The sequence below is a fragment of the Moschus berezovskii genome, chromosome 10, assembly GCF_049115385.1.
Source record: "Moschus berezovskii isolate FMDL1 chromosome 10, NW_MosBer_1.0, whole genome shotgun sequence".
In the NCBI taxonomy this organism is placed as follows: domain Eukaryota; kingdom Metazoa; phylum Chordata; class Mammalia; order Artiodactyla; family Moschidae; genus Moschus; species Moschus berezovskii.
In genome coordinates, this window is record NC_142469.1 from 110,634,192 (window position 1) to 110,660,829 (window position 26,638).

General features: G+C 50.4%; 1 protein-coding gene and 1 long non-coding RNA gene across 10 annotated transcripts in view; both read left to right on the forward strand.

The window, feature by feature from the left end:
- Positions 1-18,767, forward strand: part of ERMARD (ER membrane associated RNA degradation) — a 35,710-nt gene extending 16,943 nt beyond the window's left edge. For 3 of the 9 annotated variants that reach the window (XR_016038478.1, XR_016038473.1, XR_016038480.1), the window contains 10 exons: positions 2,756-2,785; positions 3,698-3,766; positions 5,296-5,469; positions 10,825-10,908; positions 12,178-12,254; positions 12,676-12,801; positions 12,999-13,217; positions 13,600-13,713; positions 14,322-17,207; positions 17,348-18,766. Coding sequence is in view for 1 of the 9 variants with exons in the window: in XM_055432897.2 (XP_055288872.2) it covers positions 2,756-2,785; positions 3,698-3,766; positions 5,296-5,469; positions 10,825-10,908; positions 12,178-12,254; positions 12,676-12,801; positions 12,999-13,217; positions 13,600-13,713; positions 14,322-14,502 (1,074 nt within the window). In the remaining 8 variants the exon portion in view is untranslated. Of the gene's footprint in view, positions 1-2,755; positions 2,786-3,697; positions 3,767-5,295; positions 5,470-10,824; positions 10,909-12,177; positions 12,255-12,675; positions 12,802-12,998; positions 13,218-13,599; positions 13,714-14,321; positions 17,251-17,301 lie in introns of those variants that run through there. The other 6 variants (XR_008686856.2, XR_016038474.1, XR_016038477.1 and 3 more) reach the window with 6 other exon arrangements.
- A 3,623-nt stretch (positions 18,768-22,390) lies between these two features.
- Positions 22,391-26,638, forward strand: part of LOC148776383 (uncharacterized) — a 31,503-nt gene continuing 27,255 nt past the window's right edge. The window contains exon 1 of the long non-coding RNA XR_016038505.1: positions 22,391-22,446. This is a non-coding gene — a long non-coding RNA (uncharacterized LOC148776383). The remainder of the gene's footprint in view (positions 22,447-26,638) is intronic.

Below are 26,638 nucleotides of genomic sequence, written 5' to 3' on the forward strand. Positions count from 1 at the left end.
TAGACGGACCTTTGTTGGCAAAGTAATGTCTCTGCTTTTTAATATATTATCAAGGTTGGTCATAACTTTCCTTCCAAGGAGTAAGCGTCTTTTAATTTCATGGCTGCAGTCAGCATCTGCAGTGATTTTGGAGCCCAAAAAAATAAAGTCTGACACTGTTTCCACTGTTTTTCCATCTATTTCCCATGAAGTGATGGGACCAGATGCCATGATCTTTGTTTTCTGAATGTTGAGCTTCAAGCCAACCTTTTCACTCTCCTCTTTCACTTTCATCAAGAGGCTTTTGAGTTCCTCTTCACTTTCTGCCATAAGAGTAGTGTCATCTGCATATCTGAGATTTTTGATATTTCTCCCAGCAATCTTGATTCCAGTTTGTGCTTCTTCCAGCCCAGCATTCCTCATGATGTACTCTGCATATAAGTTAAATAAGCAGGGTGAGAATATACAGCCTTGACGTACTCCTTTTCCTATTTGGAACCAGTCTGTTGTTCCATGTACAGTTCTGACTGTTGCTTCCTGACCTGCATACAGGTTTCTCAAGAGGCAGGTCAGGTGGTCTGGTATTCCTATCTCTTTCAGAATGTTCCACAGTTTATTGTGATCCACACAGTCAAAGGCTTTGGCATAGTCAATGAAGCAGAAATAGATGCTCTTCTGGACCTCTCTTGCTTTCTCCATGATCCAGCAGATGTTGGCAATTTGATCTCTGGTGCCTCTGCCTTTTCTAAAACCTGCTTGAACATCTGGGAGTTCACGATTCACATATTGCTGAAGCCTGGCTTGGAGAATTTTGAGCATGACTACTAGCGTGTGAGATGAGTGCAATTGTGTGGTAGTTTGAGCATTCTTTGGCATTGCCTTTCTTTGGGATTGGAATGAAGACTGACCTTTTCCAGTCCTGTGGCCACTGCTGAGTTTTCCAAATTTGCTGGCATATTGAGTGCAGCACTTTCACAGCATCATCTTTCAGGATTTGAAATAGCTCAACTGGAATTCCATCACCTCCACTAGCTTTGTTCGTAGTGATGCTTTCTAAGGCCCACTTGACTTTGTGGCTGTTTCTGCAGAGGATACAGTTTATCAAATAATGTCTTAAATTTTAACCCAGACTTTTATCCAGAATAAACCTAACATCAGTTTATGATGAGTGAGTGATAGTCACTCAGTCGTATCTGACTTCACAACCCCATGGGCTGTAGCCTGCTGGCTCCTCCGTCCATGGAATTCTCCAGGCAAGAATACTGGAGTGGGTTGCCATTTCCTTCTCCAGGGGATCTTTCCAACCCAGGGATTGAACCTGGGTCTCCTGCATTGCAGGCAGTTTCTTAACTGTCTGAGCCACTAGGGAAAGCTACTTTTAAGAGACGTTTCTAAGTATAAAGACAGGTCAACTTAAAAAGTATCAGCAAATACATGTTTGACTTTATCCTATAATCTGTAGACAGTACATTAGAATATGTAATGAATCCATATACCTTTTCCAAACAACCAAGACACAAGTAGCAATAAAATTATAAATGACAGTTGTCAAACAGATGAAATAAGTTAGATGAAGCTTCTCTCTCAAAGACATGGGGACTGGGGAAGTGGTCAGAAAGGAAGTACAATGTGCTTTTAACTTTGTACGAAAAATAATGTTCATACAGTTTACTTATAAGGTGATATACAAATGAAAATACTTTGTAAAACTATAAAATGCTTCTGCAAATTCTATGATTATTTTATGGCATAAGATCTCTTTAGAGTCAATGGAGGTTGTGAAGGTGAGTGAGACTTTGTGACTTTTTAGAAGCTTATGTGTATTAGGGGTGCAGGAGACGATGTTTATACCAATTCTGTAGGACAAGATAGAAGTTAATTCCCGTCATTTATGGAGATGAGTGAAAAGTTCAGTCTTTTTGAGGAAGTGGTGGGGATGTTTAGTAGGCAGTTGAACACTTAGAGCTCAGGAGAGGTTTTAGCATCAGCACAGCAGGTTTGGGAGTATAGAGGCTTTAGAGCCATCTGCACAGTCATACATGCCGGAGAACATTTGATAACATTAGAATGAAAGTTTGTTAGTAAGCGTTAATAAGTGCAGCATGTTTGTTGGGTGCTCAGCCTCCTCACAATACTGATTTTGACACGCCATGTGTAAAATTGTGCTGACTTCCCCAGAAGCCTTTGAGCTGGGCATGCCTCACTTCTGGTTTAGCAGAGAAACTGGGGTGTGTGAAGGTCCTTGGGGTTTCACGTGCAGAAGGTGCTGAAGTTGGGATTGGAACGTCCAGGCAGTCTAGCCCTGAGTCACATCTGTAAACCCTGGGCCAGTTACTCAAGAAGCATGAAAGGCACAGGCTGCTTGTTGGAGAAAACACTCGATTGTGCTTGCTTGCACACAAATACCAGCCATCAGTAGAGGTGCTCTGTGTGTGTGAGTAGTGATTTGTGAAGTTGTGGGATCCTGAGTGTCAGACGCACCTGAATTGCTGTGTGTGTGAGGGTGCAGTCTTACAGGGCTTATCTGCCAGGATCGCTGTGTGTGTGAGGGTGACAGTCGTATGTGGCTTGTCCGCCAGGATCGCTGTGTCTTCATGCCTTATGTGTCATATTTATCTTGTCAGCGACACCCTTCCCATAGTGTTGCTAGATAAAGTTTTATTTACAAATGAAGGCTTCATACTTGTGGTCCTGTGCTAGAATTTTTTCCTGCTTTGAATAATGTCACACTACTTGTATTTTGCTTTAATTATTTATTTTCTTTCCTTTTCTGAAGTCAACAGCTCTTTATACTACCTTCGATGAAGTAAGTAAACTTTCAAGATATCTTGAGACAAACAGAACATTGTATTTGTTTAAAATAAAAATTAAAGTATAAAATTAAAAATCAAGTTAAATTAATTTGATTAATTTTAATTAACTAACATTAAATCAATTAAATTTAAAACCAAAAATCATATGCTTGCAGGAAAATATTGATAGTCACATAAGCAGAAAAAAAGAAAAAGCTGATGACAGTGTTGAGTATAGCTTTTAGGCTAATTATTAATTATGGAAAGACCATAAAATACATGTACACACATGTAATATGTATAAACACACCATGTACAGTGCTTGCAGAGACACACAAACACATACGTACACATAAGCACATACCTATATACACAAACTATGCATAAACCCACACATGTATACGCACATGTGAGTATGTGTTAGTCACTCAGTTGTGTCCAACTCTTTGTGACTCCATGGACTGTAGCCCACCAGGCCCCAGGCTCCTCTGTCCATGGGATTCTCCAGGCAAGAATACTGGAGTGGGTTGCCATTCCCTTCTCAGGGGATCTTCCTGACCCAGGTATTGAACCGGGGTCTCCTGCATTGCAGGTGGATTCTTTACCATCTGAGCCCCCAGGGAAGCCCATATATGCACATAAATATACATGAATATATATAAGCACATATACACACCTAAACACATGAAAACATACATTCACACAATTAATAATGCATATATATATATGTCTTCTTAAACTCATTATATTGGTTAAGAAAACTTTTCTTAAATAGGTGGTTGCCACTTTCTTAAGACTGTCCTTATTTAATCTGCTTTGGACTTAACACACGTCATACCACATGTATAGTCTCTTCTGATACTGAAAGTTCTATGTGTGTGTATCTGTATACCAGTTACTCAACTTACTTCTTTTTGCTGTTTTAGATATTGGCAAAACACTTGAATGATGGTAAAATCAACCAGCTTCCTCTTTTCCTGGGAGAGCCTGCAATGGTAAAGTGTCAGGCATTTATAATTTAATACCCTACTATTTACCAGTATGATTAGCTCTTCTCAAAAATGACATTAATTTTATCTTGTTTCCTGCCCAGAAGTGCGTCTGAAGCATTCGCATGTCTGAACTCCACTGTCTTTGCAGCCAGCGTTGGCTGAGCTCTGAGCAAGCTCAGGTCCTGTGCTTCATGCTGGTTATTCAGACATCCTTCCCCTAGGACCTGAGGACTTGGTCACCCTGGTCCTTACAGTGTTTGAGTTTGTGAGTTATGTGGATTTATTGATGAAATGTGTGAAAGTGTTAGTTGTTTAGTCATGTCCATCTCTTTGTGAGCCCATGGACTGTATGTATTTAGCCCACCAGGCTCCTCTGTCCATGGGATTCTCCAGGCGAGAATACTGGAGTGGGTAGCCATTCCCTTCTCCGGAGGATCTTCCTGACTCGAGAACAGAACCCAGGTCTCCTGCGTTGCAGGCAGATTCTTTACCGTCTGAGCCACTAGGGAAGCCCGTATGTGTTGGTAGCAGGGACTGTATTTGCATTATGAACAACAACAAAGTCAGATGTGACTAGTAAGATAGTGTTGGGTGAGAAGATAATTATTTAGAACTGTTTTCTATTTGTCAAATTTTTGTATTTTATGAGGATATTGCAGTGACTTCTTTGGACTGTAAATAGAATTCTTATATTTTTTAACTGGGAGTCAGCAGCCTGGGTTCCAGTTCCCGCTGTGTGACATCAGTCACTCCTTTCTGCTACCAGGAAGTTAGCGTGATTGAACTCGTTTATCGAAAGCTCTTTTTCATCTTGAATCTCTGTGACTCTGTCCAGCGGCAGTTTGCCTGAGTCAGCAAATTTGGTTTTCTGACTCTTTTTCCTCTGCCTGTGGAAGAGTCCCTGAACATCTGCCATTAAGGAAACAGGCGTGTTCACAGGGCTTCAGAAATGAAAGGGTGATCTGAGAAAGGACACGTGGGAGAGAGGCATGAGGGGAAAGAAAGCCTGTGTTGTCATGAGCACAGCTGTGGATTCCAGGTGTGGTCAACACAGTCCTCCTCCTTCGGGGGTGAGGCTGGGAACGGTGCTGCTGCCACACACTGGAGCCACGCAGGCAGCTCTGTGGCCCTGGTGCACAGGCCTCCAGACTCGCCAGGTTCTTATCAGTCTGCAGAAACGCGGCTCCCCGGGAGAGCCAGCCTGAGCAACGGGGCTCTGCCTGAGGTTGTGGGGTGCAGTTCCAGAGGACAGGGCTTCCCAGGAGCATCCTGCCTCGGGCAGCAGGGTGCCAAGACACAGAAGGGAGGTCCCACAGGAGAACGCAGCAGAGGCGGTGGGTATAGTGAGAAGCCAAGAGATCCTGGGTGATTTGGTGCTTATCGGCTCAATGACCTTGACTGACTCTCTCTTCCAGGCTTACTTTTCTGTAATGAACACTGCTGCTTCGGCTTGCCCTCTCTGGGCAGTCAGACTTCCTTCTTTCTGCTGAGAATACTAACCACGTGTTTTTTTGTGTCATTTTTTTTGGTAGGAATTTCTCTGGGATTTTCTAAACCATCAGGAGGGTCCCCGTCTAAGAGATCGGTTAAGCCATGCGGAGATCAGTTTACCTGAATTTCCGAAAGAAGTAGCCAGTCAGCTGCTTGCATTTTCCTTTGTCCTCTTACTCAGATTTATTGATGAGGATCTGTTAGCAGTGTTTAAGGTAACGTGTAAGGAAGAAGACGTTTCGTTAGATTCACTTCTTTCAGTTGAGAGGGAATGGAGTTGTTTTCAAATGTAATTAGTTATATTTTAATTATCTTTTGTTTTAATTTATTTGAGTTACGGTATGCCTCTATCTGAACAGATAACTTGTGGACATGTAGTCTCTACAACACATAAATTGATATTACTTGATCTCACCTGAAATAATTCATCCTTTTTTTTTTTTTTACTCTAAATCTGTATTTATTTGCTTAAAACACTTCAGTGGAGTCTGGTTGATTGGCAGTGTGCTAGTTTCAGGTGTGCAGCAGTGAATCGGTTACACATGTGTATGCATCCACTGTTTGAGGTTCCTGTCCACACAGGCCACGACAGATCACCGAATAGAGCTCCCTGTGCTGTGTGGGGGTCCTGATTAGTCACCGGTTTCACGCATAGCAGTGTGTGTGTGTTGGTCCACTCCCCAGTCCGTCCCCCACCCCCCTTGCCCCTGGTAGCCATGGGGTGCTTTGTACTGCTGGGAGTCTGTCTCTGTTTTGTAAGTAAGCTGTCTGTGCCATTTGTTGCGCTCCGTGTGTGAGCGACACCGCACGACATTTGTCCTTCTCTCACCATGGCAGCCGTTCTGCCCGTGTTGCTGTTACCTGTCTTTAGGTTTTTCCTCTCTGGCTTACGCATTTGGAGTTCTTCTTAAAAGACCCTTTGTTTTCCAAAATTATAGAAGTATTCCTATATTTCCATTATAGTTCTATAGCTTTTTTCTATTTACATCTTTTGATCCAGCAGGAATTTATTTCACCTGGGAATCTAGCTGTTTTTTTCTTTAACAGATTGCTTGCAAGTTGGCCAACCCCATTTAGAGAATAAGCGTCTCTGTGCAGGTGCCCTGGACTCCCTGCCCCTGTCTTTACTAAGTCTCACAGCAGATTGCTTGGTGTGTCTGACACCGTGGTCCTGCTTCTCTTCTTCATCACAATGTCCTGCCTCTTCTTTAATTGTTATTATTCCAGTGAGCCTGTGCCCACAGGGATGAGCTCCCGATGGATTAATGTGGGGATAATCGACACTTTTGCAAGACTGAACACTGTTACCTGACACAAGTGGCTGCTCAGGCCCCAAGGCCAGTCCACCACTTCACTCTCCAGGTTCCGTGCTCTCCCTCAAGACTGAGCCCCAGATCTGCGTCCCCCTCCCCTGCCGCCCCCGCACTGAACCCCCATGTGTCCCCAGTGCTCAGAGGCCCTCCCATGGCTCCTGTCGTGGGGGAAGCCACGTGTGCTGTGGTGGCCACAGCTCATCACTTCAGGTGTGAGTCCTGGTGACCCTACCAGGTACCAACCGCCCCATGAGCCTGATTGCTCTCTGATCTGTGTAGGTGTCAGAGTAAGTGGAAGTTAACTGCATTCTTTTTCCAACTAACAGCTAGCTGTTTGAGTGGTTCTGTGCTGTTGAGAGTTCTAGGTAGTTACTGCTTATACATAGGGAAGATTTTGACTTCCATGTATTAAAGTTCTCGGCCATCAACTCACTGACTTTGCTCTTCTTCAGGGGCAAATCGTGTCCGACTCTGCAATCGCATGGATGGTGGCATGCCAGGCATCCCTGTTCTTCACTACCTCCTGGAATTTGCTCAAACTCATGTCCATTGATTCAGTGATATCTTCCAACCATCTCATCCTCTGTCACTCCCTTCTCCTCCTACCCTCAGTCTTGCCCAGCATAGGCTCTTTACCAGTGAGTCGGCTCTTTGCATGAGGTGGCCAAAGGTTTGGAGCTTCAGCTTCAGCATCAATCCTTCCAATGAGTATTCAGGACTCATTTCCTTTAGGGTTGATGGGTTTGATATTCTTGCTGTTCAAGGGACTCGCAAGAGTCTTCCCCAGCACAGTTGGAAAGCATCAGTTCTTTGGCGTTAGCCTTCTTTATGGTCCAGCTCTCACATCTGTACATGATTACTGGAAAAACTATAGCTTTGACTAGATGGACCTTTGTCAGCAAAGTGATGCGTATGCTTTTTAATATGCTGTCTAGGTTGGTCATAGTTTTTCTTCTGAGAAGCAAGCGTCTTTTAATTTCGTGGCTGTAGTCACCATTTGCAGTGATTTTGGAGCCCACAGAAAGAAAGTCTCACTCTTTCCACTGTTCCCCCATCTATTTGCCATGAAGTGATGGGACCAGATGCCACGATCTTAGTTTTTCACATGTTGAGCTTTAAGCCAGCTTTTTCACTCTCCTCTTTCATCAAGAAGCTCTTTAGTTCCTCTTCACTTTGTTTCATTAGAGTGGTGTCATCTGCATATCTGAGGTTGCTGCTCTTTCTCCTGGCAATCTTGATTCCAGCTTGTTCTTCATGCAGCCTGGCATTTCACATGATGTACTCTGCATAGAAGTTAAATAAGCAGAGTGACAATATATAGCCTTGACTTACTCCTTTCCTAATTTTGAACCAGTCCATTGTCCTGTGTCCGGTTCTAACTGTTGCTTCTTCACCTGCATACAGGTTTCTCAGGAGGCAGGTAAGGTGGTCTGGTATTCCCATCTCTTGAAGAATTTTCCAGTTTGTTGTGATCCACATAGTCAAAGGCTTTAGCGTAGTCAATGAAGCAGAATTAGATGTATTTCTAGAATTCTTTTGCTTTTTCTATGATCCAGCAGATGTTGGCAATTTAATCTCTGGTTCCTCTGTCTTTTCTAAAACCAGCTTGAACATCTGGAAGTTCATGGTTCATGTATTGCTAAAGCCTGGCTTGGAGAATTTTGAGCATGACTTTACTAGCGTGTGAGATGAGTGCAATTGTGCGGTAGTTTGAGCATTCTTTGGCATTGTCTTTCTTTGGGATTGGAATGAAAACTGACCTTTTCCAGTCCTGTGACCACTGCTGAGTTTTCCAAATTTGCTGGCATTTTGAGTGCAGCACTTTCACAGCATCATTTTTCAGGATTTGAAATAGTTCAGCTGGAATTCCATCTCCTCCACTAGCTTTGTTCGTAGTGATGCTTTCTAAGGCCCACTTGACTTCACATTCCAGGATGTCTGGCTCTAGGTGAGTGATCACACCATCGTGATTATCTGGGTCATGAAGATCTTTTTTGTACAGTTCTTCTGTCTATTCTTGCCACCTCTTCTTAATGTCTTCTGCTTCTGTTAAGTCCATACCATTTCTGTACCTTATCGAGCCCATCTTTGCATGAAATGTTCCCTTGGAATCTCTAATTTTCTTGAAGAGATCTCTAGTCTTTCCCATTCTGTTGTTTTCCTCTGTTTCTTTGCACTGATCACTTAAGACTTTCTTACCTCTCCTTGCTATTCTTTGGAACTCTGCTTTCAGATGGGTATATATTACCTTTTCTCCTTTGTCTTTCACTTCTCTTCTCAGCTGTCTGTAAGGCCTCCTCAGACAGCCAGTTTGCCTTATTCCATCTCTTTTCCTTGGGGATGGTCTTGATCACTGCCTCTGTATGGTATTAATGAACTTCCTTCCATAGTTGTTCAGGCACTCTGTCTGCCAGATCTAATACCTTGAATCTGTTCGTCACCTCCACTGTATAATCATAAGAGAGTTGATTAGGTCAGTTGTGAATGGCCTAGTGGCTTTTCCTACTTTCTTCAATATAAGTCAGAATTTGGCAATAAGGAGATTATGATCTGAGCCACAGTCGGCTCCAGGTCTTGTTTTTGCTGACTGTATAGAGCTTCTCTGTCTTCGGCTGCAAGGATATAATCAGTCTTATTTCAGCATTGACCATATGGTGATGTCCATGTGTAGAGTCTTCTCTTGTGTTGTTGGAAGAGGGTATTTGCTATGACCAGTGTGTTCTCTTGGCACAACTCTGTTAGCCTTTGCCCTGCTTCATTCCATGCTCCAAGGCCAAACTTGCCTGGCACTCCAGGTATCTCTTGACTTCTTACTTTTGCATTCCAGTCCCCTAGGATGAAAAGGACATCTTTTTTGGTGTTAGTTCTAGAAGGTTTTCTAGATCTTCATACAGTTTCTTCGGCACTAGTGGTTGGGGCATAGACTTGGATTACTGTGATGTTGAATGGTTTGCTTTGGAATCAAATTGAGATCATTCTGTCGTTTTTGAGATTGCATCCAAGTACTGCATTTTGGACTCTCTTGTTGACCATGATGGCTACTCCGTTTCTTCTAAGGGATTCCTGCCCACAGTAGTAGATGTAAAGGTCCTCTGAGTTAAATTCACCCATTCCCGTCCATTTTAGTTCACCGATTGCTAAAACGTTGAAGTTCACTCTGGCCATCTCCAGTTTGACCACTTCCAGTTTACCGTGATTCATGAACCTAACATTCCAGGTTCCTAAGCAACGTTGTTCTTTAGAGCATCGGACTTTACTTTTGCCACCAGATGCATCCGCAGTTGGGCATCTTTTCTGCCTTGGCTCAGTCTCCTCATTCTTTCTGGCGCTGTTTATCTGTTCCTCCTCAGGAGCAAACTGGACACCTACGGACCTGTGGGCTCATCTTCCAGGATCGTATTTTTTGCCTTTCCATCCTGTTCATGGGGTTTCCAAGGCAGGAACACTGGCATTGTTTGCCATTCCCTTCATCAGTTGGCCACGTTTTGTAATAGTCCACAGACTCGGGTTTGCCAGTTACACAGGTGTGTCAGCTGTAAAGTAATTTTTTTGCTCTTTTAAAAATACTTCTATGTCTGGCAGTTGAGTGTTTATAGTATGTAATCCTCTTCTAGTTATATTCATTTTTAAAATTTAAATTCTTCTGTCCTAGTTTTTCAGGAGAATCTCTTGAATTGTCCAATTGTTTAGACTCTTTTTCTCATTTATTTCTGGTTTTGCTGCATTGTGGACAGAGTGGCATTTGTAATCGATCACTATTAATCAGCTTTATTTAAGATAATTCTGTTGGTTATGGCTTGACTACTATGTCAAAGCCATTTTAATGAAGAGTTTTCCTTCTTTTAGCTGAGAGAATTATGTGTAGGGAGTTAACAAGAAGTCAGGACTATTATGCGGAGAAGGCAATGGCAAGCCACTCCAGTACGCTTGCCTAGAAAAATCCCATGGATGGAGGAGCCTGGTAGGCTGCAGTCCGTGGGGTCGCTAATGGTCGGACACGACTGAGCGACTTCACTTTCACTTTTCACTTTTATACATTGGAGAAGGAAATGGCAACCCACTCCAGTGTTCTTGCCTGGAGAGTCCCAGGGACGGGGGAGCCTGGTGGGCTTCCGTCTATGGGGTCACACAGAGTCGGACACGACTGAAGTGACTTATCAGCAGCAGCATGACTACTATGTGAGCTCAGATGCAATAGCAGAAAAGGAGAAGCCTAACCAAAGTTGTAGTAACAATGGTCTGTCTTCTCTAAACCAGGAAAAAGCAGCGGTGAGGTCACTGATGAACCTTGCAATAACCTACGTTTCTCGCTGCCACCCAGCTTCTCAGCTTAAAAAACAGGTATGTGGGGAGGGGTGTGCAGGTCCACAGTTGTAGAGATTTGAAGGGTGCAGGCCACCTCCCCCAGCCTGGCTTCGGGTCCCCAGACCTGGCTCTGTGGCTTGTGTGCCTCCCAGATGCGTGGCCTTGGCCTGGCCACTGCATCTTTCTGGGGTCCAGCGGTTGAGGTGATGGTGGCTTTGCATCCTTGGTGTTTTTAGTATTTTGTGGGTGACTGTACTGTTAACCCAGGACCTGTCACAGGTGTTGCTTGGCAGTGGTGACGGATGTCAGCTTTGTCAAACCAGCTTTTGTTAACCTGTAGATAAAACAAGCAATAAGCTTGTGAGCATTTCTACCTGGATATTGTAATTGGAGAGTGACTCAGAAACTTTATTTTACATATGGCAGGTGGTACCAGGGAGCAAGGTGGGGTCATGTCCATGAATATAATCGTCATGATAGCTACTAGTAGAAAATCTGAAAGGAAGCTGTAGAATCAGTGCAGGATGGGTTGGGGAGATTTGCAGAGGTATAGGAGAGAAGCCCGGAAAAGGCAGTGGCACCCCACTCCAGTGCTCTTGCCTGGAGAATCCCATGGACGGAGGAGCCTGGTGGGCTGCAATCCATGGGGTCGCTAAGAGTCAGATACGACTGAGCGACTTCACTTTCACTTTTCACTTTCATGCACTGGAGAAGGAAATGGCAACCCACTCCAGTGTTCTTGCCTGGAGAATCCCAAGGACAGCAGAGCCTGTTGGGCTGCCGTCTCTGGGGTCGCACAGAGTCAGACACAACTGATGTGACTTAGCAGCAGCAGCAGCAGGAGAGAAGCCCAGAGAAGGCACTGGCGACCCACTCCAGCACGCTTGCCTGGAAAATCCCATGGATGGAGGAGCCTGGTGGGCTTCAGTCCATGGGTTTGCTAAGAATCGGACGCCACTGAGCGACTTCAGTTTCACTTTCATGCAATGGAGAAGGAAATGGCAACCCACTCCAGTGTTCTTGCCTGGAGAATCCCAGGGTCAGGGAAGCCTGGTGGGCTGCCGTCTATAGGGTTGTACAGAGTCGGACATGACTGATGCGACTTAGCAGCAGCAGCAGCAGCAACAGGAGAAGCCGAGCCGGAGTGGATGGTCCCCAGGAGCGTCGGGTGGGAGGGGCTGTCGACACTTCCTAGGGATCTCGTGTTTTTGCCTGCCTTCCTTTACCTGAGTTGACTGAATAACAGATGCCCACCAAGTTTTCAAAGGTAACCTCTGTAACAACTTTACAAATATGTCGTGTCAGGTGCTGAGCTGTGAGGGGAGCCTTGGAGCTTGGCCTCTGCTGCCTTTGCCCGAAGAAGCTGAAAGGGAGCCTGTGCGGTGAGTTCTCACAGGAGCCTCAGAAGGCTCCGTGAACCTCAGCTCCAAACAGTGTCTTCTCTGGCAAGATTGTCAGGAGACAGGTTCCAAGAGGAGTTACTAGGGCTAGGTGCTGGGGGGCCGAGACTGGGGGTCTCAGGGCCCAGTCGTGGGGGAAGCGTTTGTAGAGACCTAGGGCTGAAGCATGAAGGCAGGCCTCCTGGGGAGGTGGGTGGCATCTGGCAGAACGATCAGTTGGTGGTACCTCTGTTGTTTACGTTTACCTTGGCCTCCTATGTGACTTTTTCATTTTATTTTGGGGAAAGCAAGTTGCAGATGAAGTGCTTTGCCCAGTGAACCGCTGAAATAAACATCAGTTTGCACCGGCCCTAATTGGGCAACCGCTCCTTGTCACATGTCTTTAAATGTTTCCTGCCTTCAGATCAGAAGGTGATTCTGAAACAGATGCCTGCAGCGCTTTAATCACAGAAATCGTGGCTGAGCTGTGTTGCCATGTTCCTGAGACACACCGCGCTGCCCACCTCGCAGGGCCCCTTCCTCCTGAGGAGTGAGTCCAGGGCGTCCTGGGTGCTTGGGCCTGGGGGAGGTGTGTTGGGTTGCAGACTTTGCAGAGGAGCTGTTAGATAAGCCCTGACGGTGCGTGTGGCGACAGACGTTCTCCACGGGATCCGCCGAGTCTGATGCCTGTGACGCGGCCGCGGCCCGGGGCGGACAGGCCCTCAGGACCGGCTCTCTGCCCCACAGGTGGCCCCGGCTGCTCCATGCGCTCTGCAGCATCCCCGTGCGGACCCTCTTCTGCCCCCGACCTGTCCTGGAGGTGCTGGCTGTGCTGCGGCGGGTGAGCACCCACTGCTGCCGCGTTTGTGGCCAGGTAGCCATGTGCGTGGAGCTGAGGCGCCGGCAGTGGGAGGACCGAAGCCTGCGCTCGCGGCAGAGGCGGAACTACATGCGTCTGGTGTGCAGGTGCGTGCTGCGCGCTCTGCTGGGCGGGGTTATGGTGGGCGGGGCTCTGGTGTGCAGGTGCACGGTCTGCTGGGTGGAGCTAACAAGGGCGGGGCTATGGTGGGCGGGGCCCTGCTGGGCAGCTCTCAGCTGATGGGCTTCTGCTCCCACTTCAGAGAAAGCTTATTTTCGCGAAAAATTGCAATAAATGTCACTGTAAATACCACCTGTAACTTTAGAATATGGGTTCTACAGACCCAGCGAATTTTTGGATTTTAAAGGTAACAGCAGATTTACCCGTCAGTGCCAGCCTTGTGTATCTAGAATGCTCAGCATCCTCACGAAGCACCGTATAAAGGTGATACTTAGACTTACTAACTTTTAACTTATTTTATGTTTTTAGTATGAAGCTTCTGTCTCCGATGCTTTACCTGATTTTATTGCTGATTGCGCTGGAATTGATCAACATTCACATGGTTCTTGGGAAGAATGCTTCAGAATACCAGCAATACCTGAGGTCAGTGTGTAACAGTTTAGAACACCAGCAGAACCTGAGGTCAGTGTGTAACAGTTTAGAACACCAGCAGAACCTGAGTCAGTGTGCACACTTCAGAACACCCACAGTACCTGAGGTCACGTGCACACTGCAGGAGATGAAGCTGTGTGTCAGTGATTTTGAGTCGTGTTCCCTCCTGTCTGGCCCTGAACTGCTCTTCTCTGTGGGTTTCAGTGCAAGTCAGTGAGCCTTTAGAGCTGACACCATTCAGAAAGCTGAGTGATCTGCATGGGAATGATTTTGGAATCCCTCCCTCTGGGCGATGGGAACTCTGTCCAGACAGCGATACTGGGAGGAGGCTGGTGAAGCGGCACCACCCTCAGCTGCATGGACGCTCGGAGCCTGGTCCGGCTGTAATCCCTCGACCGTCTGCTGCAGTGCCCCCCGCCCACTGGATGCCAGCAGCGCCCAGCTGTGACAGCCACAAAGGGCTCAGACGCCCCCAGTGTCCTTTGGGGTGAAATTTAGCTAGAGTCCTTCAGTTGTGATTCCAAAATGAAGGGAATGCACGTAAATCCTTGTTACATTTTACAGTGGGGTAGATGAATTCCTTTCTTTGTTTTAAACAGGTTCTTAAAGTGCGTCTTGCAGTACACAGAGAACCTGGCAGCTTACAGCAACCAGGACAAGAACAAGTGGGACGAAGCCGTCCATCTCTCACACGCGGTCTTGTTGAAGATGTGGGCTTTTATTGAGAAGAAACAGATGTTAATACATTTAGCCGAGAAATCCATGAGTAAAGTCGTCTGATAAGTCAGGATGCCTCGGGCTCTATCAGAAACCCAACTGACCGCGTGGACTTCATAGCCTGTGAACTGAAGACCCAAGGGCAGGGTGGGTGTCCGAGGGCATAGCGTCCGAGGGCAGGTGGCTTCAGGACTCTGCTCCAGCAGGGCCCCAGGCCTCCTGCCCTGCAGTGCTCCAGTCGCTTTCCAGATGCTGGTGTGAGCCTCAGGTAGATCCCTGGGAAGCAGTGGCTGTAGCAGTTTGGGGCCTTGTCTCCCAACGTGTCCTGTGCAGAGGAGAGTCTTCTCGCTCAGCCGTCACCCAGGCGTGGGTGGCTACATCTTACTGGCCATAGTGCTAATCTTGAAACAACGGCTGTGACCAGGACCCTGCCCAGGGCTCACAGGTGAGGCTGGGTGGATGTCCACCCCTGGACCAGCCACTGGAGCGTGGTGGGAGGCCTTGGGCCAGTCACTCCGTCCTTGGAGCAGAGGGTGAGGTGGATGGGATGCAGAACTCGCTGGAGAGAGGTGGGGAGGGGTAGCTTCTGGAAGGCCCCGGGCAGCAAGCCTGCCGGTCAGCGTGTCTCCGGGGGTCCAGGTCTGGGAGGTTTAGTGCAGCCCCCGGGAGGACAGAATGAGACGGACCGCGGGCCCCCCAGGGCAGGCTCACGGGAGGCCCCAGGCAGCCATCGCGGGAAGCTCCTCGTCCGCTCTGGTGGCAGCAGCAAGGCCGGGGGATCTCCAGGAGCCCCTGCAGGGCTGCCCTGAACCCCAAGTCTGTGTCCACGAGGCTGTGCCCCTCCCCTGCTGGCCGCACAGCCTCCTCCTGGCCTTGCTGGCGAGTCGGCCTCCGAGGAAGGGCGTCCTGCCGTGTGCTCTGGCTTCTCTGCCATAAGAGGTCGGCGGGGAGGCCGTTTTGGGGCGGATGGGGCCGTGTGACCACAGACTTTCCTGGTCCAGCTGTCACTTGTCCAGCTCAGCAGTGGCCACCCCCCTTGTAACTGCACTTGTAGGTAAAGACGGGGACGCCTCCCGCTTCTGTCTGCTGTGTCTCAAGACCCCCCCCACGCCATTGCCTCCCCTCAGAGAAGGTCCTGTGGTCGGTCAAGCCTGCAGGCTGGACTCAAAATTATGATTTAGAGGATAACCGCTCGTAACCCTGCTGGTATTGGTGCTGGAATGGGGCTGGCGGGGAGGGAAGAAGCGGCGGAGCTGCGTGGCGACCGTGGGACCTGAGGGCCGGGCCTCTGGGCTGAGGAGCCCTTTCTCATCGCCACCTCCTCCCTCCGCTGCTCACCTCCGGTCGCGGGTCCTCACCTGGCAGGTCGACCCAAACCTCACTCCTCAAAGAGCTTTCCCACTAGAAATCTAGTTCTGGTAACTGTCGTTGTCCATTGCCTTTTACCCCTGGAGATGGGGATGCTGGGCGCTTTCCCAAGGCCCGTGTCTGGGCCGCAGCTGTCCCCAGGGGCGTGGGGAGCAACCCCTCCCCCCAGTCACAGCCCTTTGTCCTTTGCTTCCCTGGCAAGGCTGCCGGGCCCTCAGCCCGTCTGTGGCAGCGTTTTCTTGAGAACAGAAGCGTCCAGGCCAATGGGCACCCAGTGCAGCGCCCCCAGCCATGGCTGCAGTGGGGCCGGGGGCCGCTCCCCCAGCACCTGCTGCTGTGACCATGGACCTCTCAGTGGGGACACGGCTGTGGCACCACCCTCCCCGCCATATCCTCCGCGGGCTGCTCTGGGCTGAGGTTGCGTGGCCTCTGCCCTCCTCGCTGAGTGCCGCTAGCTGATGTGGCGGGGTGGGTGGGGCCTGTGTCACCTGCCGCCGCAGGTGGGCCCCTGAGTCTTCCTCACACCCCTGCACCCGCTGACCCCCTCGTGTCGACGCCTAGGCTTCCCCCGGGCCCCTGACTGCCGACCTCACTGACCTGGCGCGCTCTTCCCGTGGGGCTCCCCTCACCATGTGGCCCCTCCTGGCGCTTGACCCGGAGCGGTCCCCGACCCCGCTGTCCTGGGGCCGCCCTGCGGCTGGGCACTGCCGCTTTGCCCTGCAGGTGGTATCCGCGGACTCTGCAGAAATCACAGAACTCTTCACGCTTTGGGCAGCCATCACGGTAGGTACACAGGTAGGTACACGTGAGGAGGAGTAGCTTGTCACTGTGACCCCCACCTCGGAGCGAGTGGAGCCAGCTGCTGTGTGGTGGGGGCATCGGCAGCTTGAAAAGGGGTTCTCGAGGAGGGGCTGCCTGCTGCCTGAAGGCTCAGATGCACCTGCGACTGGCTCCATCAGGAGGAAACTTGGAGTCCTGGGCAGAGGCGAGGTCCTGGTCTGTGCAGGGTCCCCAGGTCCTGGGGGGTCGTCCTGGTCTTGCGGGGTCTCCAAGTCCTGGGGGGGGTGTCCTGGTCTGTGTGGGGTCCAAGAGCAGTAGGGAGCTGACTCTCACAAGGACAGGAACTGCCAGGCCTTGGGAGCCTCAGTCTGTGCTGTGGGCCTGTGTGTGGCTCCACATGGCTCTTGTGTCCACACAGATGCATGTCCACCAGGCCTGGTGGCCAAGACCACAGGGTGAGAGCCACTTTCATGTCCACCTGCAGGTCTTACTCTGGGTCTCTTGCGAAACCAGCCACTTGGCGGGTGAACCGGTTAGCGGCCACTCAGCAGGTGCCAGTCCTGTAGACGTTGCTCCCAGGACACAGAGGCCCCTGGGTGTCTCCTCTGCCTTGGTGGCAGGTGAGGTGCCTGCCTGTCCATCCCCCGGGCGGGTGTCCAGGCCTGCTTGGTGCTGGGTTTACGCTGCAGCCTGTGGCCATTCACACTCCCTCAGGCTGTCTCAGCCGCTGTGTTTACTGCCCGTGTCATGCCATCGACAGTGCTGCGTGGATGGGGGACTGCGGGTTCCAGGCTCTGCTGACCCCTGGAGACTTGGCTGAGCCCTCACGAGGCCGTGGAGACAGAACCGGAGCTCTGCTGTGGGCTCGGCCGCGGGCGTGTGGCGGGATCCACCCGGGGGTGCTGACCGGAGACCCGGGCTGTGGCAATCTGTCCCGGAGCAGTGTCGCGGTCAGGGTTGCATCTGAGTACGTGGGCCCTGGTCCCCTGGACGGCTGAGCACCAGCACCGCACAGGCCGTGTCCACTCACCAACACCCTCCTCAGACGCCCAACCCCAGCCCCTCAGAGTCCGTCCTCCGTCCATTCCCCCGAGATGGCCTCCTGTCCTGCCCACCACCCTCAGGTGTCCCGCCTGGCCTTCCAAGTGGGCTGAGTTCCCGCGGGAGAGTGTGACCAGACGCCCACCTCCAGGGGATGCTGTCCGCGGGACGCACCTGTGTCCTGCCAACCACCTGCTCCTGGAGGGAAGACCCTGCCTCTGTCATCCCTGCATCCCTGGGTCCCCGCCCCACCCCCCGGGGCGGCAGGCACAGCCAAGGGGGCGAAGGACGTTGTCCTCAGACGAGGTGCCACGTGGGCTCTGACCCTCAGGCGGGGGGTGGGGGCAGGAGGAGGGACCGGCCAGTCGGCAGTCCGCAGGCAGGACTCGCGGTGAAGCTGGGGCTGGCACTGAGGGCCCATGGTGTGCCACCGTCTGTCATGGCTGAGAAGCACCCAGAGGCTCCTGATGCCTGGGGTCTGTGCCAGGCTCCCCGGACCCTCTACATCCTCTGCTGGCCCAGTACGTCCCGCCAACGGGATTTCTGGGGAAAGGAAGGTGAGGGTTGGCGAGATCTGGTCCCCACGCAAGACAGCAAGCTCTCCGAGCTGTTCAGAGTGAGGCCGGGAGGGAGCAGCTGGTGCTGCGCGGGGGCCTGATGCGGACGCGCCCAGACTAGAGCCTGGCTCCGTCGCCCTGAGCTCTCTCCCGGGAGGCGAGTGGAGAGGAGCAGCCCTCCCGGTTGGGGTGCCGCGATGAGCACGTGCGGGGCGCGCCAGCCCCTCCTGGCCGGGGCGGCCGTCCGTCAGCCCTGCCGGCCTTCCGCGAGGCCGGGGGACGCTGCGGAGACGGAGGCAGTCACGGCCCGCGCGCGGAGAAGGCCCCACCCCCGCTCCAGAGTCTCCGCAGACGTCTCTGCGCACGAGGCGGACGGGACACAGCTGCCGCCTCCTAAGTCCTCGTCCTGCTGCTGAGCTAAGAATAGCCCTGCCCGGGCCTGGGCGGTGCCCTCGGGACGATGTGCCAGCAGAGCCGGAGCCGACTGCGAGCAGGCCCTGCCTTGCCGGCCCGCAACGTGCGGACGCGGGGTGGAGGGGGCCGGTGGGGACACTTTCCCGAGGGTTCCGTGGGGAATCTGCTCCTGTGAATAAACATTGGGTTTCTCAGATCCGCGACGCTCCGAGCTCTGTTAACGCTGTTGCTGACTTGCTGGGCCTGTTTCTTGGGTTGTGCTTCCTCTGTCTGGACGCGGGATGGCGCTCTTTAGCAAAGCCAGGCCGAGGCGACTGCGGGAGGCAGCGAAAGCCTCCCGGAGGGAAGGGGCCGGCGTCTTCGATCCAGCGGACCTGCACCGTCCTCTCCTCCTGCCTTGCCTGCAGCGGGCAGAGCTCGGCTTCCTGGGAGGGTGAAGAGCGGCACGCCAGCTTGTGGGCAAGTACAACGGGGCCTCTCCCCGGCGGTGAGTTTCCATCAGCCAGGCATGTTCCAGTGGAGACAGGCGCTCCATCCCTGGGAGGACAGCCCGGCAGGCTGAGCCGAGAGGCTGAGAGCAGACTGCCCCGGAGAAGCTCTTTGTGTGCAGACGGGTTGACTTCCTACAAAGGACAGCGTTCAGGATTTGCTGTGGGAGAGGTCTCCTAAGCTCTCCTTTATTATGAGGTGCAGAGACCAACTCCCACCTGGCGTTGCAGGGTAGTTGGGCTGCTGAGAGAAACCCATAGGGTTGCAAGCCTCCCGAGAGCATGACCACAGCCAGTTTACAGCCGCACTAAGTAATTCCAGCCAAACTGCTTCCCTGGGCTGTGTGCAGCGCCCCAGTGTTAGAGTCAAGCTTCACCTCCAGGAAACAAACATTTCCAGGGCCCCAGGACCCAGGAATGGGGCACCAGAGTGAGTTAATTAGGGACCCTTTACCATCAATCCAAGATCAGATTTTAAATCTTTCCCAAGAGCCTGGATGAAGCAGAAAGTTCTGACGTGTCATTCAATTCCTTTAAAAGAAGAGTGGTTTAGATTATGTTCGTAAAAGCCACCCTTGCGCAGGCCTGATGCCTGGATTACAACCGGGCAGCCCGGCACAGGTGTGAGCACTGGGACAGCGTTCCTTCCAGGGCGCCTCGTGGTCCTCACTCGTCCACATCCATGCCCTCCTCTCCTCCGGGTAGGACTGCTCCTTCAGAACTGAGGAAGCCTGGGGAAGCCATCTCCTCGGGCGGAGGGAGCATCTCGGTGGGGCTGGTCCTTCCCCATAGGGTGTGTGGCCGGCATGGGCTTGGTTGCACCCCCGGTTGGTGTGGCCCTGCGATATGGCCTCTCCTCTCCATCAGACAGTAACCCCGATTCTATAGGGCTTCACAGGTGGATTATCTTTAACGAATTCCCCCAGCAGCCCTGTGAAGGCACAGTCCCTCTGCTTTACAGGTAGAGAGGATGCACCTGGAGGGCCCGGTTCTTACTGGGTCAGATTCCTGTGTTTCTGCTCATTTCTTTCTCTTCTTCCTTGTTCAGTTCAGTAGCTCATTCATGTTTGACTCTTTGCGACCCCATGGACTGCCACACGTGAGACCTCCCTGTCCATTGCCAACTCCCAGAGCTTGCTCAAACTCATGTCCATTGAGTCGGTGGTGCCATCCAACCATCTCATCCTCTGTCGTCCCCTTCTGCCTTCAATCTTTCCCAGCATCAGGGTCTTTTCTAATGAGTCATCTCTTCGCACCAAGTGGCCAAAGTATTGGAGCTTCAGCTTCAGCATCAGTCCTTCCAATGAATATTCAGGGTAGATCTCCTTTAGGATGGACTGGCTGAATCTCCTTGAAGTCCAAGGGACTCTCAAGAGTCTTCTCCAACACCACAGTTCAAAAGCATCAATTCTTTGATGCTCAGACTTCTCTGTGGTCCACCTTTCACATCCATACATGACTACAGGAAAAACCATAGCTTTGACTAGACGAACCTTTGTCAGCAAAGTAATAGCTCTGCTTTTTAATGTGATGTCTAGGTTTGTCATAGTTTTTGTTCCAAGGAGCACGCGTCTTTTAATTTCATGGCTTCAGTCACCATCTGCAGTGATTTTGGGGTGCAGGAAAATAAAGTCTCTGACTGTTTCCATTGTTTCCCCATCTATTTGCCATGAAGTGATGGGACCGGATGCCATGATCTTAGTTTTCTGAATGTGAAGTCAATTTTTTCACTCTCTCCTTTCATTTTCACTTTCTTTCTTTGCTTTCTGCCATTAGGATAGCGTCATCTGCATATCTGAGGTTATTGATATTTCTCCTGGCAATCTTGATTCCAGCTTTTGCTTCATCCAGCCCAGCATTTCGCATGATGTACTCTGCATGTAAGTTAAATAAGCAGGATGACAATATTTAGCCTTGACGTACTCCTTTCCTTATTTGGAACCAGTCTGTTGTTCCATGTCCAGTTCTAATTGTTGCTTCATGACCTGCATTTTTCAGGAGGCAGGTCAGGTGGTCTGGTATTCCCATCTCTTGAAGAATTTTCCACAGTTTGTTGTGATCCATACAGTCAAAGGCTTTGGCATAGTCAATAAAGCAAAAGTAGATGTCTTTCTCGGAGAAGGCAATGGCAAGCCACTCCAGTACTCTTGCCTAGAAAATCCCATGGATGGAGGAGCCTGGTAGGCTGCAGTCCATGGGGTCGCTAAGGGTCGGACACGACTGAGCGACTTCACTTTCACTTTTCACTTTCACACATTGGAGAAGGAAATGGCAACCCACTCCAGTGTTCTTGCCTGAAGAATCCCAGGGACAGGGGAGCCTGGTGGGCTGCCGTCTATGGGGTCACACAGAGTCGGATACGACTGAAGTGACTTAGCAGCAGTAGCAGCAGATGTCTTTCTGGAACTCTCTTGCTTTTTTTCTTCCTTGTAGTAGTTGATAATTCTGATTTCTCTGGCTTAGATGAAAGTGAAAGTGAAAGTCGCTCAGTCCTGTCCCACTCTTTGCAACCCTATGGAATTCTCCAGGCCAGAATACTGGAGTGGGTAGCCTTTCCCTCCTCTAGGGGATCTTTCCAACCCAGGGATTGAACCCAGGTCTCCCACATTGCAGGAAGATTCTTTACCAGCTGAGCCACCAGGGAAGCCTAAGAATACTGGAGTGGGTAGCCTATCCCTTCTCCAGGAGACCTTCCCAACCCAGGAATCGAACCAGAGCCTCCTGCATTGCAGGTGGATTCTTTACCAACTGAGCTATCAGGGAAGCCCCCTAGATGAAAGTTACATACTCAGATGACATAACTAATTTAAAAAGTAAGTATTTTATGCCACTATGGGCAAGACATTCTGCCACGGAGACTGAAGAGTCCCGAAAGGCCGTAGAGACAAAGGCAGGAAGTGCCTTCCGAAAGACACTAAGTCTGGGGTGAGCAGGGGGCCCTGGATTTCCCAAGCTCCCGCTGTCCCCCTCTCCTCCAGCTGTAGTCTGGTCTGGAGTCATCACGTTGGATGAGCAGGACAGCCCCAGGAGGAATGACAGACGGAACAAAGCAGAGCCAGGAGGGCTGAGGAGGAACAGCGGAGGCAGCGGGGAGGCTGGGGGTTCAAAGGAAGACACAGATCAGAAATGTCCCTGGAAGTGGCCTGGGTGCCTCCACGGCTCTGGCAGCCAAGGTCAGGCGGGTGGGAGGGTGCAGCAGGCAGGAAGCACAGACCGTGCCCGGGGCTCCGGTGGAGAAGGGGAGGGGTTGGCAGGGGCTCTGGGGAGAGTTCCGGGGGCCAGGGGGACCGCTGTGACTCGGGGCGGCGCAGCATGTCTGCGGGAGACGCTGCAGCGGAGCGAAGTGGGTGCTGGCGCAGGTGAGAGGGACAGGGCTGCAGAGCCCCAGGCCAGGCTCCTGGCCTCAGCGGAGGGGGAAACCGCGGCGCAGAGGGCTCCCTGCGAAACGGGTGCAGCGGCCGCAGCACGAAGGCAACGGAGAGAGAGCAGAGGGGAGGCTGAGCGTGGGGACGTCTGGGCGGGGGGCCGCGAGGGCCGCGGCCAGCAGAGGCCGCAGGGTGGGGCGCGAGCTGGCTGCGGCCTCCCTTCTGCCTCGGGGAGGGTCGGCCTCGCTCTCCCGTGAATGCAGCCGTGGAGTCCGGGGCGGGGCCGCAGGACAGCTGCGGGGCGCCTGGGCAGCTGGGAGGCCCGTCTGCCTCGGGCGTTCGTGGCCACGGCAGGCGCGCAGGGCAGCGTGAGGGTGGACCCCGGAGCACGGCCGCGGGCGTCGCCGCCTGCGGAGCTGTGCGGGCCGAGTGTCCACAAGGCCGCTGCGCGTCCACTCCTGTGGCCGTGCGCGTCACACAGCCTGGGGGGCCCTCCTGGCTGCACCCCCTGGCCGCCGGGGGACCCCCGAGGCCCCATGTGCCCGGCTGTCGACTGAGTCCCCAAGGTTGCTCCACCTGCGGGCGCCTGAGGGCCGAGGCCCCAGGGTCTCTCCACCCTGAGGAGGGTGCCCACCCCCGCAGGAGGCCCACGCCGGCGCCCTGCTCCTTGGTGTTTGTCACCCCCGAGACCCCACGATCTCACCGTCACGTCACGCGGGTCAGGGGCTCTGTGACCCCGGCGGGCCTGCCGCCCAAGTGGCAGCTCTGCTGTGACCACCGGGACGTGCCCCACGGGTCTGAGGGGAAGCGGTCAACTTGCTCCCGCCAGCGCCTCTCTTATAGGACATTCATGACAGGAGGTCTGTTTCCTGGGGGCATGGTTTTCAGACCAACTGGCTGCTGGAGAGGCAGCGTCTCCCTGACTCCTTCGCTCACCTGTGACCACCTTTGGGCCCATCACATCCTTGGGTCCCAGTGGACACTGAAGGGGAGGGAGCAGGTCAAAACCTGCAGCTCCCTCTGTGTTGGGGGCACCAAACACACAAGGCTCCAGATAGAGGAATTGAGCGTGGCCAGGCTGTGGGGTTTGGGGTGTTAGCCTCCATAGAATCAGCACAAATTTCCCCTATGTACTCGTTTTGATTGACAGCTCTGATCTCTTCTCTGGTTGATTCTGGGAAAGGACGTTTGCCAATCTAATAGGTTTCCTATTATAATATGGTGGAACTTCTGTTTATATTTTTTCCTTGACTATCTAGTTAAAGGTTTTTGCCCACTTACCTATTGGGTTATAGATCTTTGTCTTTCTTATTGATTTCTAGATGCTCTTTATATACTAAGGATGTAGCTTGTGATAGGAGGAGAATACACACACACACACACACACACGTTTTCTCATTGTCTGACTTCTTAATTTGCTGATGGTAGATTTTATGCACAGGTTTTTATCTTTGTGTAGTTGAATTTATAAATCCTTCTTTTGTTTCATTTGGAGTTTCAGTTTTACTTAGAAGAATCTTTCTTTGACTACAAGATTATATAGGGATTTGCCCATGATTTCTGTTGGTCCTTTTATGGTTATGTGTTTAAATGTCTGACTCATCTGGAATCAGTCTGATGGACAGTGCGGGACGTGGGTGTGGCTTTTGTCTTTAATTATTCACTGTCTTGCAGAGCTGCCCAGCTGTTCTAAAGCCATTTACCTGAGTCCCTTTTTCACTGTTGACCTGAGATGTCGCCATAACTACATACTAATTTACCACATTACCAGCACAGCAGTGGTCTAATAACTAACATGATTTTCCTACCTCTACTTGTTACTTTTTCTATTTGAACTTTAGAATCAAATTGTCAGCCATATTCTCCAACATGCTATTGGAGAAGAGCAGAGAAATAGCTCCAGAAAAAAATGAAGAGACTGAAATACAGTATATTAACAATATATATGGAATTTAGAAAGATGGTAATGATGACACTATATGCAAGGCAGCAAAAGAGACACAGATGTAAAGAGCAGTCTTTTGGACTCTGGGAGGAGGCGAGGGTGGGACGATTTAGAGAACAGCACTGAAGCGTGTATATTACCGTATGAAAAGCAGATTACCAGTGCAAGTTCAATGCATGAAGTGGGGCAGTCAAAGCTGGTGCTCTGGGACAACCCAGAGGGATGGGGTGGGGAGGGAGGTGAGAGGGGGATTCAGGATGGGGGGACACATGTGCACCCATGGGTGATTCATGTCAATGTGTGGCAAAAACCACCACGATATTGTAATTAGCCTCCAATTAAAATAAAAAAAGAATGAAGAGGCTGAGCCAAAGCAAAAACAGCACCCAATTGTGGATGTGGCTGGTGATGGAAGTAAAGTCTGATGCTGTAAAGAACAATATTGCATAGAAACCTGGAATGTTAGGTCGATGAATCAAGGTATATTTGAAGTGGTCAAACAGGAGATGGCGAGAGTGAACATCGACATTTTAGGGATCAGTGAACTGAAATGGACGGGAATGGGTGAGTAACTCAGATGACCTTTATATCTATACTGTGGGCAGGAATCCCTTAGAAGAAATGGAGACGCCCCCGTAGTCAACAAAAGAGTCTGAAATGCAGTACTTGGGTGCAGTCTCAAATGACAGAATGATCTCCGTTCATTTCCAAGACAAACCATTCGATATCACAGTAATCCAAGTCTATGTCCCAACCACTGATCCCCAAGAAGCTGAAGTTGAATGGTTCTATGAAGACCTACAAGACCTTCCAGAACTAACACTAAAAAAGAAGTCCTTTTCATCCTAGGGGACTGGAATGCAAAAGTAAGGAGTTAAGAGATACCTGGAGTAACAGGCAAATTTGGCCTTGGAGTACAGAATGAAGCAGGGCAAAGGCTAACAGAGTTTTGCTAAGAGAACACACTGGTCATAGCAAACATCCTCTTCCAACAACACAAGAGAAGACTCTACACATGGACATCACCAGATGGTCAAAACTGAAATCAGATTGATTATATTCCTTGCAGCCAAAGATGGAGAAGCTCTATACAGTCAGCAAAAACAAGACCAGGAGCTGACTGTGGCTCAGATCATGAACTCCTTATTGCCAAATTCAGACTTAAATTGAAGAAAGTAGGGAAAACCACTAGACCATTCAGGTGTGACCTAAATAAAATCCTTTATGATAATACAATGGAAGTGACAAACAGATTCAAGGGATTAGATCTGATAGAGTGCCTGAAGAACTATGGACAGAGGTTCATGACACTGTACAGGAGGCAGTGGTCAAGACCATCCCCAAGAAAAAGAAATACAAAAAGGCAAAATGGCTGTCTGAGGAGGCCTTACAAACAGCTGAGAAAAGAGGAGAAGTGAAAGGCAAAAGAGAAAAGGAAAGATATAAGCATCTGAATTCAGAGTTCCAAAGAACAGCAAGGAGAGATAAGAAAGCCTTCTTCAGTGATCAATGCAAAGAAATAGAGGAAAACAACAGAATAGGAAAGACTAGAGATCTCTTCAAGAAAATCAGAGATACCAAGGGGAACATTTCATGCAAAGATGGGCTCGATAAAGGACAGAAACAGTATGGAACTAACAGAAGCAGAAGATATCAAGAAGAGGTGGCAAGAATACACAGAAGAACTGTACAAAAAAGATCTTCATGACCCAGATAACCACGATGGTACAATCACTTACCTAGAGCCAGACATCCTGGAGTGCGAAATCAAGTGGGTCTTAGGAAGCAGCACTACAAACAAAGCTAATGGAGGTGAGGGAATTCCAGTTGAACTCTTTCAAATCCTAAAAGATGATGCTGTTAGAGTGCTGCACGTAATATGCCAACATATTTGGAAAACTCAGCAGTGGCCACAAGCCTCGAAAGGTCAGTTTTCATTCCAATCCTAAAGAAAGGCAATGCCAAAGAATATTCCAACTGCCGCACAATTGCACTCATGTCACATGCTAGCAAAGTAATGCTCAAAATTTTCGAAGCTAGGCTTCCACGGTACGTGAACCAAGATCTTCCAAATGTTCGAGCTGGATTTAGAAAAGGCAGAGGAACCAAAGATCAAGTTGCCAACACCTGTTGGTTCATAGGAGAAATGAGAGAGTTCCAGCAAAACATCTACCTCTGCTTCACTGACTATGCTGAAGCCTTTGACTGTGTGGATCACAATAAACTGTGGAAAATTACTCA